General features: G+C 40.9%; 1 protein-coding gene across 5 annotated transcripts in view; it reads left to right on the top strand.

The window, feature by feature from the left end:
* Positions 1–273: 273 nt before the first annotated feature.
* Positions 274–15,497, top strand: part of LOC124307929 (segmentation protein cap'n'collar) — a 123,018-nt gene continuing 107,794 nt past the window's right edge. For 2 of the 5 annotated variants that reach the window (XM_046770122.1, XM_046770121.1), the window contains exon 1: positions 1,778–3,297. In XM_046770122.1, coding sequence (XP_046626078.1) covers positions 2,830–3,297 — 468 coding nt within the window. In that variant the 5' untranslated portion in view covers positions 1,778–2,829. Of the gene's footprint in view, positions 643–1,777; positions 3,298–15,497 lie in introns of those variants that run through there. The other 3 variants (XM_046770123.1, XM_046770120.1, XM_046770124.1) reach the window with 2 other exon arrangements.

The following is a 15,497-nucleotide window of genomic DNA, read 5'->3' as shown; positions in this document are numbered from 1 at the left end:
ATATTCGCGATCAATATCTTATCCTAGGTTTGATACTCCGGTTGTTTATTCAGCCAATTGGATTTCGTCAAGGACGGAGAATTGGTTAAGGATATGCGCAGAAAACGAAGAGTCAAGTCAGTGCGCAGCCGGGCGGTTAAAACACGCGTTCGAAATACGCGCGGGAACGCGGGACTGATTCAAACTGAGTGAAATCAGAGGATGACGTCAGTAACGCGATGGTTAGGCTTGGTGGGAGAAGGGAGACGTATGCGGCTGCCATTCACTGTTCATATTTTATATTTTATCAGACGAAACACCCTGAGAAATTCCATCGATAAACAAACAACGATTAGAAAGACGTTTGAAAATTAGAATATCGGTGAAAAAGTACTGTGAAAACGTGACAGAGTGAAGTGGAAGTGCGATACGCGCAGTTGCGTTTCTGGTTAAAATACACACGACATACGTACGTAGGGAAAGCGATCTACAGCGGAGTGTTTCGAACAACATTTCGCCGCCGGTTATTACTTTATCACCGCCCGATCTGCCATGGCTGACATCGTGAGAGAATTGGAAGAATTCGTTAGTATTCAATCCGTCCCTCGAGTCGACAAATCACCTGCAGCAGCACCACGGAGCGGAAGAATGACGTCGCTTAAGGTAAGAGACGCGAATCAATTGCAATACCTGGCACCACGCTCGCGATATAAATTCGCGTACCTGCGTAATTCACGGTTTCGTTTGTAAAATTGGCAACGCTGGTTGCAACACATGATCGCGGGCAAAGTTCGCGATGACGGCAAACAGCTCGCTCTCTAATTATTTGAAATTGCTGCTCGATGGTTGGACGGAGACGAGCGGCGCGTATCGTATTATGTTAAAATCCCTAGGACCGACCAGCTCTTATTGAGCATCGTTAAGTGCAACAACTATACACGATCACGCGATAGGGTTGATAATTTTTATTCCTTCTTCATTCTCGCCTACGTTACATTCGCGCTGCAAGAAAATCCGCGTCGTTTTTCCTCTCTTCGCGCCGCCACGTTTAAAGCTCCTGCATTTCTGGCCACGCTGCACGACCTTCCCCCATAGACGTACAAATAGGCGAAGAGACCCCATCGAATATCTGAAACTCCGAAAGATCTCAAAGTACCGTGGATATCGTTGCTTCCGGAATTCCTGTAACAACTAACTAGAAGGGATACATAGGACGCAATAATCGAGCCATATCAACACTTTATCTGTACGAGATTGGGCCTGAAATCAGACTTCACACACTCGACACACGGACGTATCTATAATATAAACGTCGAGAAATATCGGCCCGTCGAAACAAACAACGATAAATTTTAATCGAGGACAATTGTTAACTTGTACACAGCTTTGGAAATATTAATGGGCATACACGCTCTGAGGATAATTGGTAGAATACCACATGTCATCGCATACCGCCCGCATCTCGTGACTTGACGTTTTCCCTGATAATGATGCTGTGATGACGAAGGTCGTCGCAAAGCTCATCGGACAACGAAACAGCGATTTGATCGGTAAGACGTACAGACAGAAGTGAAAATATCGAATAACAAACGAAAAGCGGTAACGACGCGTAATCCCCGATCGGCCGGTTCAATCGATATGAAAAGTAAAAAACTCCGAGCGAACGACTCGATCGGTCGATTTGGCGCCTCGGCGTCCGCCTAGCGGCGCGGAGCATCGTATATTCGGAGAGGGGGATATCCCCGGTTGGCACGTCCCTGGCCGCGCGCACATACAGCGTTGCCGTAACTCCGTCTGCTGAGTCACATATCGTCAGCGATACCTCCGCGAGCATAGGTGTGCGCGACGGTTCGTTTCTCTGTAAAATAAAAGGAAATCGACGCCAGTGACGAGAGGAGCGAGGAGGGCCGTTTAAAGGGGTGTCTCGACGTCCCTTTGCAATTTATACCCGAGCGTAACAACGGCATAGAGGTATTAAACAACGGGCCAGTGACAAATCGCGGCACGAGATGGTTTAGTGAAACGTACAACTGTGCGGTCGACGCAAGCCTCAACTTTGCAATCTTTAAAACACACGGCTCGTCGCGCGGCCGGCTCCGCTGCTGCCAGCCAGACCAGGCGAACCGACGAACGAACTGTCAGTTATCGGTCGAATATTTACTCACCTTGCTCCGTTTCGCCGGCCTCGAGTGATAAACGGTCCTGTTTTCGCCCGAGTTTCAGGATTTAGCGGGAAAGTACGCGACGACGTTCCTTTGTTTATGTCCTTTTAAACTGGGAAGAAAAGCCTGTCGGTTTGAATAGCTGTCATCAACGGTGTGTTGTGACTACCTTCACTTTCTTCTTCTTTGTATTTTTGATTTTCTTTCTTTCTTTATTTCCTTATTTCTTTCGCTCGAGTTCTCTTTTCGCCGACTTACGCTGTTTCAATTGATTCGAAATTACGCTAACCGCGGACGTCGAATGCGGGCGAGCTCTAATTCCTACTTTGACGTACCCCGTGTTTTGAGGTTATTTTTGGGCACAGATACCGAGTAACTGACCTATGACTAGCTGCTGGGAGCTGCTCCTCTCCGGCTTTATTTCCGATCTGACAGTCGAACCAGGAGGTCGTGCCTCCCGTTATAAACCGTCGATTATTATTTGCCATTGTGAGTGTGATAATACATTATTCTTAATACCGTGAGTGGTGACGATGTGCCGCCTTGTCCCTCGCTTCGTACTTAACAACGGAACACAGCCTGTGCGACTGCTCTGAGCGAGGACTGGAAATCCTTTTTTCATTCTCCTCGTCGGACTCTGTTTTACAAGGCGAAAGACTCCCCGAGGTGCTATACAGACTGGAACAAAATGCTGTGTTTGAAAAAATTTTACCGAGAGGAGCTGCTCCAGCTCGCTCTCCTCCTCTCGCTCCTCCGAGTCGATCCCAACTCGTACCTAGGCTTGGACATTCAGACGATCGGCGTCGGCTCTCTGGACCTTCACAACGGCTCGGGATGGCACACCGATGCTCAGACGATCGTCCATCGCCCCATGTTCGTACACCCAAAGAACCTGGACTCGGTGCTGCTCAACTACGAGAGAGACCTATTCGAAGACTTGAACTCCCTCGGTCGTTACAACAGGATAAACTCCCAGCAAAACGACATTCACGCCTATCTTCTCAACGTCGAGGAAACTGGAAGAGACATCGCGGTCGCCGGACCCAGCGTCCTATCTACCTCTAATGATCCCGCCAGGATTATCGCCGTCCCTGAACCTCCCAGCGTCGACAATAATCCCGCCAGTCCCGTCGGTGCTGCTGAACTTACCCAGGAGGTAAGCGACAGCTTTCTTTCCTCAACAATATTTCTTCCAGGTTTTCAGCCGATGTTTTCTTTGGCTCGATACTTGTACCGAGAGCGACGTTCGATTCGGTTCGTTTAGGTCCATTTCCTTCTCAAGAATAGCGATCGCGGCTGACAAAGGCTACGCTTGAACTTAGCCGCTTACTCAGATTCGATATTCTGTTGAATTTTTTTGGGCAAAGTTGTTTGTTTCTATTTGTCAATTTCACTCTTGTTTTTGTGAAGAACTTGGCTGATGATATTTAACAACTGTTTAATATTTCACTTGAACAACGAATCGTTTTTAGAAGGTACCGATAAACAGCCGATTGCTCTTTAGGGAAATTATACACTCTCACTGTAACTAACTGACTTTGGCTCCAAAGCGACGATGCCTGACTCAAACAATTTAAAACACTGTCACTTGAAAAACCACTGATGAAAATTCTGACTTCCTGGTAAATTATTTTTGTAGAAAAAAATGAATAAGAAGTCTTGACACAACTTAAAGAAGAAATGTCAATATCCTAGAGGCTCGATTCTCTTACTTCTTCTTTGAACATTGGCTTGAACTTCTTACTGTTTGGTTGGACCCTGTGTTTCTATTAATCACCCAACTTTTTACGTATTTTTATCAACCTATCGACCTTTCTTTCTTGCAGTCGTTACATAAGTTTATTTCTTTTCCTTGATCGACTATTTCAAGCGGCTAATTATTTACTGAAATCAAGAGAACCTGAGGCAGAAAAGTATAGACACTTTCTTTTATAAAATTCTTTTGTAAATAGTCTCATCGTAAACCTTGTTCTTAAGACATTAGGATAAATCTCAAAAATTTTCGTTTTCAAATATGTAGATTAATCACATCGTGAGACACTGAAGAAGTCAAAAAAGGTGTTGGAATTTTGCTTCTCACCTCTTGTTTTTCGAGTTCAGTAATTCGCATGCCTACATACCCACCTCTACCGATATCGCGATTTTCTCTCTCTCTCTCTCTCTCTCTCTCTTTCACTCTCGCTCTTTTGCAAGCGAGATAATAGCCTCAAACACAGAGCCTGCAGTGTCTGGATTTCGTGCACAATATATTTAAATGTCACGTTGAGGTGGAAAGTCATTGGCTGGTTGATTCTATCCTTATCGATTTAAATAACACCCACCGCTTAACAGATTGTAAACAAAGAATAGGTGATGAATATCTTGCGGTCCGACTCCTCTCCATATAAGCAACCTCTATCGCTGTATTGTTTCCAACGCGAATTATCTATCCATCAAACGATCCGGTTATCTTGTGTTATAGATAACGTGTCGAACGTAATTCGGTTCAAAAAACACTCCACCACCAAATTCACCTCGCTCGTTCACTTCACCTGAACGTGGACAAAACAATGCAAACTTTTTTAATTAAACATTAAATCATTGAACGAATAGATTTCGGTAGGGCTGCAGATAATCGCTAGTTAATTATCATTTATTTCTCATCAAATTCGATTCAAATAACAATGGAGCGAAAGTTTTAACTCACGAAATAAAAAAACAGTTTCTTCAGATCCGATAATATTCTTTGTTACATTCTCTGCGTGCGAAAAAAAAGAAAATCAATGATTTGGAAAATCTGTGAAAATGTTGGAAGGAGTTTGAAGAAAAACAAAAGGAGAAAGAAATTACAGAGCTTGAAAGAAACCTGCGGTACAATTTCCCTTCCAATTTGATTCGCGACGACGCGACGCGCGACGAGCCGTGTCAGAGAAAGGAGAAGAAAGGGAACGAAAAGGTCACACTTGCACCGACCCTTCAGGTTGAACAACCGTCCAACAGGTTACAACAGCGTTCATCGGCCTTTCACCCTGTCTGGGCCTTTTCCAGGGGCGCCGACGCCTCAGAGGGTGGCGAACCTACGGCAGCCTTGTTCGAGTCTGAAAACCCGCCGTTGGGGTGCGGTGAAAAAAATTTTCAAAGGCTGAGGAGCATTTCAATTCGTAAAGCGTCGTGGGGGTAAAATTATAGGAAGATGTAGAGGTAGAAGGGGTACAATGTCGAGTTCTTATCAGGGTCAAGTTTGTAACGTTACAATAGTAACAATGCGACATTAGAAAAACTCGTTATTTTTGCAATTTTAGGACGATCTGACATTTAGGAAACTGTTAATAAAGCAGGAACAAGATCAAATTTTCTTAATAACTTCAGCCCAGTGAGTTTTTGAGAGGTAGGAAAAATTTAATTCATAGAATTAAAACATGCAGAAAGTCGGTGTATGGATAGGTAAAAAATTAAGATCGGTATTCTTCTCGATAATATGGAATCTAATTTGATCTTTCTGTATGTCGAATTTCGATGTTTTCAATTTTCTACACTTATTCACCTATTCTAGTTTTAAAAATGAGGACGAGCTGAGTGTTCACGCGGTTGTTTATTCGAAAATTTGACTTTTTTTGCGGATGGGTAAAATGAATGATCTGTTTTTTTCTAATTCTCTCCTCAAAATCCAAACTTTCGACGCCGCGAAATCGTTGCTTATATCGTATACATTACGAAATCATTGTTTAAACGCGTTTCACATGCGATTCAATGATTACGGTGATGCTGCACTCGCCGTGCAATCGTGCGTCATGTTAAAATATGACGAAACAATGTTCGTTCCTTGCGGTCGAATTACACGCACGTCTTCTTGGGAATAAAAATTTCACATACGGTAATAAAAGAAATTTCCTTTGTGCCCCGCTCTGCTTCTATTCGCGCAAGTGACGACTTACAGCTAACATCACGTATGCGTGTATGTAAACGAGTGCAAATATTTGATATTTTCTTTTGCAACAGACTGTGTAAAACCGACCTGCACACGTAACCAAATGAGAAGAAAAGTAAAGTAAAAAAATATTATAAAAAATTTGAAAAATAAAAGAAAGAAAAACGTGACGCCGCCGGCAAATAGAAAATTATCTGTAAACAGTGTAAGCACACTTTGAGTTCAGATGCTGTAGACGATCTGCATCTGCGTCTACGTCATCAAGGTCTTTGGGTGAAAAATCTATGCTGCTTCTTTAACATCTCACCTTGTTACACCGCAATGTCAAGTAATTGTTTCTCTATCGCGCATATATATTCTATTAGAAATTGTAAAAATAACAAACTAGTTTTCTAACTCGGGTGAGCGGAGAAATACGTTGTGCATATGCAGTACGGGTATAATAATGCGAATTTTTTAGTATTTCTTTCTTTTTTCTCCCCCTCTCTCTCTCTTTCTCTCTTTATTTTGTTTTGTTTATAATTTACTCTCTTTGTTTTCGCGCCAAGTTTTTCAACCTAATCTGTTCAGCCAGCCTCTAGAGATCTTCTCCTCTTATTCGCCGTGTTCTTTGGACCGGTATCTTGCACCGCTGGTAGAAAGAAAAATTTTTCTCGAAAGTTCGCGGCCGATGACATCGTACACCGTTCGTTCTCGCAAAATAATCTCTCCTCCTCTTCGCCGTTTCTTCTGCGGCGGTATCGTGCAGGCGGAATTTATTTTTACAACCGCTGGTAACCTCACGGTACGAAGAGAGAAAGGGACGGAGAGAGACGAGGAGGAGGAGGAGGAGGAGGAGGAGGAGGAGGAGGAGGAGGAGGAGGAGGAGGAGGAGGAGGCGGAGGCGGAGGAGGAGGAGGAGGAGGAGGTAGACTATAGACGTAGGCAATCGCTAAACGAGAGTGCGTTACCTTCGCTCTTGTCCCCTGACGCGACCTTGCGAAAATATAACAAAGTCCGATTCGCGACGACGTATCTTTAATTCCCTGCTGCACCGGCATGCTTCTGTGCAGATCGCATTCTATTCCCTGCGGCGCGTTTCTTATCCAGCCTTCCCATTGCCCGTGCCAATTATAATCGCCGTTCTCTTCTTCTCCGCTCCACTGCGCGCAGTTTCTGAATTTTGGCAGAAACTAAATTACCCAGTGAAATATTGTACAGGTACTGATGCGATACAATGACGTTTATAAATAAATTTTCTATGATTATAAGAAAATTTGCTACAAATAATTATTTAATGTTAATACCGTTTGTTTTCGAGTTTCAATTGCAGGATTGATAATCGTGTTTCTTTACCTTGCTACATTTTGTCAGTCAAATCATTGAGGCCTCTGTAATATCGATTAATTTTACCACACGAACACGTCGCATTGTCGCAACAGACGTAAAGAAAAAGTAATAGACATGACTGTGTCCAAAAATAATAGCGACACGTCATGTGACTATAAAATTTTCTTACCGCGACTGCGAAACTCATTTTCATTTCTCGCCCGGAATCATCGTATTTTTTTTTTATCGGTTATGATTTGAAACTTGAATTACCAAGAACGTATAGTTTATAGTGACGGAAGAAATGAGAGGGAAAAGTATGACTGCGTAAATTCAACGAAATTCTGTTACTTTTATTCGTCGGTTACGCGATTTCGCTCGTTCATTCCTCGACATTTCTATCGTCTGTGCGATCGCAGGCTCCAATTTGAGAGAAAAAAAAAAAAAATTAAGCAAATAAAATTAACGATTACGCAAGACGAAATTTATTTCTAGTTACAAATCTGACGCGTAATATAAAAACGAGCTCTACATGAAAAGCTGTCTAATTGCGACACACCAAGGAAAATATAATCATCGTCATCATCATCGCACTTGGTAATATGTTTACGTTCCACGTGTTACAATAACGCCGCTTAGCAAGTTAAAAGAATTGGCGGACAGGCAGGCAGGCAGGTGTTGATTTTCCGACTTATTTTTACGAAATTGGCAAGCATCTTCCGCGGCACCTACACCAAACTTTCGCTTTTCGTCGCTGCAAACGTTTCAAAAAGTACGCGTGCATTATCTACCACACATACAGCAGCTGGCTGCAAACACGGATGAATTAGTTGTATTCGATCTGCATTCTTACGCGTCGTCTGCAAGAACACGTGTTTGTTTCTTCAACTGACATTGTAAGTGTCATTGTCCCTCGTGCAGAATGGCATATACATACGTATATACCTACAATGCACATACCGCATCTAAACACGCAAGATAATGCAATTCGCGATGAAAATCCTTACAGTTCGAATTAACTCACTCCTGTGCCAAATAATTACACGTATATCGTATATGTAACGTATCGCTGCGCGAATTCATGTCTTATCAAAATAATCATCAGGCGCGATAATGATGATGAAATAACGAGAACTTGCTGAAAATAAGAGGGTTTCTTTAATTTTTTTTTTTTTTTTTTTTTTTTTATCACTCTTTTTCGAGTTACTTTGGGAAACGATAGAGAAATTGATGAGACGTAACGATTATTTTCGAATCGCGTGACGTAAGTAAAAATTCACAAGCAACGACGCGTGTTACAATATGCACGCGTATGGTGCATACCGAGGCGAATCTCGCGCAATTCGCGCTTAAGGTAGAGAGGTATAACCGTATAAGTCAGACACAGGTATTTATGTAAGTTCTCGCGACTTTTACGGCTCGCTTCTGTGTCACTGGAAGTGATTATGCGCAGGTGTATAATAAATGTACGCGTGTATGAACAGAGACGAGAAGAATTGAAGCAGCGAAAACGAGCCATACTCGTCCGTATCTCGATCTAGGCTGTAACCAATTGCATTTCATCTACTCGATCCCTTTGCCAAATATAGACCGCAAGTGTCTCCTGAGCGATCGACTTTCGACCAAGTGTGAAAATACGACGGGTTTTACGCTTTTGGAATGATTGCAGGAATTAGCGCAACCTGCAGAGTTGAATATTCATTTGACGTGACGATCAATTCCTTGGTCTGTGTTTTTGTACGTTTTGCGCATTCCAACTGATACCTGTGATCGATTCGTTTCTTTTCCCCAATCCTTTGACTTTCGTTTGAATTTCATTTTTCTTTACATTTGTTCACCTCGCGTATCAAAGAGGTTCGAGTTAGTAACGTTCACTTTATCGGTGCATGTTTAGAAAAATCGTTACTTCGCAATCTTAGAATTGTCTGAAATTCATCTGTTTCGTTACGTTGACGTTACTAACTCCAGACTTGGACATTTTCTAAAATTGCCTCCGTATTGAAATTCTTTTGCACTATTCATACGCGATCACTTATCAACGACAATTAACAGTCGCAGGCGACTCGGGTCTTCGCGTTTGTCGAAAACAACTTTCATTTTTCTCATTTTCCGTCGTTATTATAAATCTGTTTACTTTAATACAAAAAAAAAAAAAAAAAAGAATAAGAAAAATACGTATAGATATATACGTTTGGTACGACACGGTCACGGACTTTTGATGAAATCACTCTGTATAGTGCATTCTAGCGATGCCCAATAACAACAAGCTGATAATAATCTATGTATCGATTGATCGATTCCAAAAAAATAATCGAACGCGACTTGATTGAAAATTTTGTAAGTAGTCTTAATAGCGGAAAAGTTTATTCATGATTTATGGTTTCATTCAAAATATTTTTCAGTTTCAGTTGAAAATATCCATTTATTTTTTATTTATTACATGAAATAGATACTCAGTGAGTAATACAATGATGATAATTTATACTCTAATCACGTAAATTGATATCGTATCGCGTCGTTCGTGAAAGTGAAAAAAAACCAAAAACCGATTGTGATGAAAAATAATCGATTATACTGCAACACTCGCTGAGGAAAAATCGTTGCCTACTGCAGTACATTATAAAAGATAATACGAAAAAGCAATCGGGAAAACTGGGCTCAGAATATGAGAAAAGAATTTTGATTCATTCAGAGTTCCGGATTGAAATATTTCAAATTTGTCGACATTTGACTTTACAAAATTAAGCAAACGACTCTGACATCGACACTCATCGCTGATTTTCTCTCCCTTGTTATAATCCCGCAATTATCATCGTCGAGCATTGCAGCTTGTTTCTTTCCGTTCTATGATGGAATAAAGCACAAAAAAAAAACACTCCAGTGCGGTACGATCACCTTCCTCTTCCTCCTCCCCCTCCTCCTTCTCGTCGCCTACGTATCTTATCTGGATCAGTAGGACAGCTATAGGCATCGAGGTGTCGCGCTGCAAACGTCCTTCGCGAACAAACTGCACCACACGTGCGCTGCATTCGGACGATGATTCAGAACTATATGTACACACAGGGTATATATGCCGTATTTTGCACTCGATGTTCCGGAGCGTCGTATCGTGGCGTTTTACGATTTCCGGCAAAAATGCAAAAGTTCCCAACCGGAAGAGAGAAAAACCAGTTGTTTGTCCCTTCGTTTCTCTCTCTCTTTCTTTGAAGAAACAATTTTTTATTCTTAAATGCGGAAAAGAGAAGCGGTATTGAATTTCATTGAGAGGGTGAGCGAATTGATTCCTGAATTGAGCCGGAAGCTGAAATGATCAAGTTTAGGATCCATGTCGAAAAAATGTATAAAGGAAAGAATTACGAAACGAATACCGAACAACTCTAGTTGACAATCACGTTGACAAAGTTCAGTCAGGTCAAAATAACGTCCCGTCAATAGGGAGTAATCTGAAAGCTAAAAACCAAACGAATTATTATTATTATTATTATTATTATTATTATTATTATTATTATTATTTGAACGGAAACAGCTCGGCTTACAATAAGCTCAACAACTTGAAACCAAAACCATTGTACTGCCTTTTTTCGAAGGAAATATGCCCAATTTCGATAAATCGTAGCTTTCCGCGTTTCTTTCTTGTATATAATATGGATTATTTAGCAAATTTATCGAAAAATCGATCTGATTGCAATCTTATATGTAAATAATGCTCATTTCAAGATTTATTCATTATTGACAATTCCCACATCCGTGTCAGGTAACTTGTGCAGAATTTATTCTCAAACCCTATGAGCTGTTATTGATTGAAATTAATTAAACAAACTATGCGAAAGGTGCCCGATAATGCAACCCGTCGACTATTTCGTTCGAAATTCACGGTTCTCAGTTTCTTTGTTTGCCGAGGAATTGTCGTTTTCCGATTAAACTTGTCAGAACTTGACTGGTTCGCATCCGTTTCTAGACTCTTTAATTTTTACACGTCTCGCCTTGACTGTACAAGCGACACGTGGTCAAACATACGATCGCGATCCATCTGTCAGAGAATGCAAATTAATTCTTACGATGCCGTTGCCTTCGTTGCGTTGCAGCCTCCGATGCACACTGACCTCGATAACCAAAATAATCGGACAAAGTGGAGCGTTGGATGCGATGGATAAAATTGGTGGAATAAAATGTGAACAACGCGTGTAAGAGAGGGAGGAAAAAACGACGCAAGTCGGTGAAAAGACTTCGCGGCGAGAAACAGATGCTTGGCCTCGATTTTCAAAATTAACGTCGCTGCAATGCATGGAAATGAATATTCTCAATTTCGAGGACCCTTAAATTTAGCCAAATACTCCAAGGATTAAGAAGGCGAAACCAAGGCTTTGCTCTCGGATTTATCGCTTCGCGTTAAATTATACGCGTTATTCCGTCTTGCAATCAGGGCCAGTTGTGGTCTCCACCTCCAACCTCGCACAATCGATTACACTTTCTAATTATAACTCTTGACCCTAGCAATTTTAAATACTCTAATTTTTTATAGCCCGTCACCGGGAGGACAAAATGCAAGTCGAAAATAGTTACCTAAAATCCGCAAATCGGCGTTTTATTCCTCGTGATAATCAAAGATCCGGAGAACACCGGTTAAGTGTCGGTCAGGGCTGATGCAAGGACGCTAAACAACGTCCATTCCGCACCAAAGACGACAAAGACACGTCGATCTGACGCTTCTCTCCTTAAAAGGCGCGCGAATTTCGAAGGACTGCGTCAGGCGTCTCATTTGCTGTAGAAGAGTTTCGTTTTTTTTCTTTAAACGGAGTTTCAACGACGGTTTACCACGTAAATTTTGTCGTTTTCCCGAAGGATATGTCCGTAGTAAAGGCCGAATTGTCGGAGAAATCTGCGGAAATCATTGCGTCATTGCTGCAGCTATGCCTAATTGTTACTATTACGTTAGAGAGCCGAAATTACCGTTCCATCCCGTAAAACTTTAGGCTTAAACGAAAAGATTTAATTTTTTTCTACGGCCTCGTGTGTATTAATGCTCGATTTTTTGCAAAATTACGAATCCCAATTATCCCTTATCCCTTAATTATCAATCTCCCAACAGGAGATACTTGAGAAATAAATTTTACTTTGATTACGTGATTTATCGTTATTTCTCAAGATTACTAAGAGATTCCTGTAACCCTAAAAGATTTCTCATGACTGCCAATGATTAACTCGACGATTGTTAATGCGGAATTTCATCATATGATTACAAAGTGATTTCGGAAATGTCGAAATGATCGCGAATGATATCGACACCTCGATCCCTTCGGTGAAACACACCCCTTGACATCTGCTGCCAGTGAACTGCGAACTATTGTTATTTATTGTTTCAGACGCGAATGAACGCGTTTTCAATACATGCTCGTGAAATCAGACCGCAAATTTTCTTCGAGAAATCCGAAGCGTTTTAAAACACGTTTTTCAAACCATATATTTTCTTACGGGTTGGGAAGCGCGAAAAAAAAACAAGATATTTTCGCTAATTTCTTTTTTTTTAATGTAATAAAAAATACTTGCGGGGACCAGGATAACTCACGATAACTTCATCCGAAATCAAGAAACCAAATATTTCCTGTTAGTAGGTGAATATAGCTACAGTGATTGAACAAAGGATTGTTAAAAAAATTTTAACTTGACTTTTTGGCAGAGTCGTATGCAAAAAAGTACAATTTTCGGTAAAATCTAGACCAAGTATTGCCTTGTAAAATAAATTGTGAGAAAAAAGGAATCTTTCGTTCAATCACTATAGCTATACTCACCTACTAACAGAAAATATTTGGTTTTATTTTAGTTTCAAACAAAGCTGTCTAAATAGAGGATACTTGTTTTTCCGAAACCTTTGTTCAAAATTTTTGAATGACAATTTTATAAAATAACGTTCAAACATTGTTCTTTTATATACTTGAATTATGAAAAGATTAATTCCATTTTTATATTTTTAAAAAATTATTAAAACGTGTAATCCCCCCTTAGTATAAGAAATTTCCTAAACTCCTGTTCAGGTGTTTGTTCGCGGCTTCTTCCTCCGAATTGTCAAGTTTCTAGCCGGGCAGGTTACGTAAAATAACGACGCAGAATATAACGGGGTCATCGAAGAAGCAGCGACGTCGCATCGCGCGTAACGGATTTATTTATTCAAAATTATGGTGATCCGTTTATCGTCGTTTCGGTAATCCGCTGACGAAAATTCAAGGTGTGTATACCTTGCGTGAAATTTGAAAACACCGCAAAAGCAGCAGCAGCAGCGGATCCTGACCCAGATCATATATTCGAGAAGTGAGCAGAAGATGGAAGAGGAGAGGAGAGAGGCGGCGCTAAGCGTCGAGCATTCGAAAGATCGACACTGACATTTGGCTTGTGCCAAAATTTCCTCAACAGCATGTGCAGCGGTAAATCTGAGATCCGAATTGCGAAAAATTTTTTGGCTTCTGCATCGTCCGATTATATCCTGTAGAAATTTTACCGCCAATTCTCCACGTGGCGTTAGAACGAATCGAAGAAACGAAAAGGCAGGAATTTTTTTCCGCACAGAATATTTGATTATTTTAAATAACGGCAGAGTCTTATGACTATTTGCGATTTGCGTAACGGTTTTAATTCCTCGCTAATTTTTTGTAATCCGTGGTTCTGACGCGTTGAATTATTTTCCTTGGGACGAAAAATCGCGACGGTTTTTTATCCCCGTGTGGAGAAGCCGAAGCAGGAGGAGGATAACGATGACGATGACGATGACGATGACGATGCCAGTCAGCCGATTAGGTCGACTAATCTCTCACGAAAGTATCGGTTCGGTATTGATCGATGAATCCATCCGTCCGTGACATATATCTGTCTCGCGATCAGAAAACGTGACCTGCTTGTAATTCGCTGTAGGAATTACAGCGTTAAACACCCGCCTGCATGACTCTCATGTAGCTGATCGAGGCAAAGTTAATTTAAATTTGAATAATTAACTCTTCGCTCAGACGATACGGAGATACGACGGGCCTGTAGAATACAATTTCATCGCTGCATTTAACGTATAATAATTTAGAGAGGTGTAAAAAAGTGACACTGATACATATTCCATTTTTATCTTCGTTATCAAAATTTAAATAAATAATTTAATCGCCACAGGGACGGTAGTAAAATATTATAAAAATATCACCGACAACGTGAAATACGAAGTTTACTAAACTGTGTATCTAGCGTGTAAATTGAAAACTTGCGTTTAAAAATCATCATCAATTCGTCAAAGTATTCATTTCTTCAATAAAAATATACAACACGATGTACAGTTTGTTCAAATGATTGAAACACGTCTGCAAACTCGGGAAAAAAGTTTCAGTATATATATATATTGAGTCGCCGTATTTAAATATCGACTCTCGCGATCGAGATCGAGATTTCTCTTTTTATTTATCAGTCGCGAGTTTGACGAACGATTTCGCAATATCGCTGCAGAGAGCCGGCTCTCTCGGAATTTTTAAAAACGTTATCCAACGAGCCCGTGTTTATAAAATACACAAACCCGTCGTCTGCCACCGACCTACTTATCCTCATCGCCGTCTGCGATTCCTTATTAAATTTACAAATTTCGAATCGTACCCCCAAAATTTTCGGCACAACTTTTCTCCCACGTATTGCAAATTTTTTTTTTTTTTTTCTACGTCTGTTTCCACCTTAATTTCTTTCTTCTTAATCTATAAATTACGTCTGAAATCTACAAAGAATATCATAAAATTACGCGAAACCGAATTAGTCGAGAATTTGATAGAATCGCTCTTAGACTAACAACTGTATGAGGAAAAAAAAAAGAAATAAAGAAAGGAAAATTGAAAACAACATTTGCTCGTTCAATGGGGAGTTTTTCCTCTCTTTCTCTCTCTACTCGGCATATATTTTTTTCAGACTATACCTCTCGCGATTTTTGTATCCTCGCTCCTGACACACTCCATTGTTCCTCCCTCTCTCCCTCTCTCTCTCTCTCTCTCTCACTCTCTCTCTTCCTTTCGCCCACGCGTCCATCTCCCTGCGTGGTTTCGAGGGACGGATAACCTCGGAAATTTGGCTGTGTCTCGTCGTCGGGATTCTGTGCGTAGGCAGACGTCGGTCGTTAAGTTAGGATAGGT

The sequence above is a fragment of the Neodiprion virginianus genome, chromosome 6 (assembly GCF_021901495.1).
Source record: "Neodiprion virginianus isolate iyNeoVirg1 chromosome 6, iyNeoVirg1.1, whole genome shotgun sequence".
NCBI lineage: Eukaryota > Metazoa > Arthropoda > Insecta > Hymenoptera > Diprionidae > Neodiprion > Neodiprion virginianus.
This window is presented reverse-complemented; position numbering and strand designations above follow the sequence as displayed.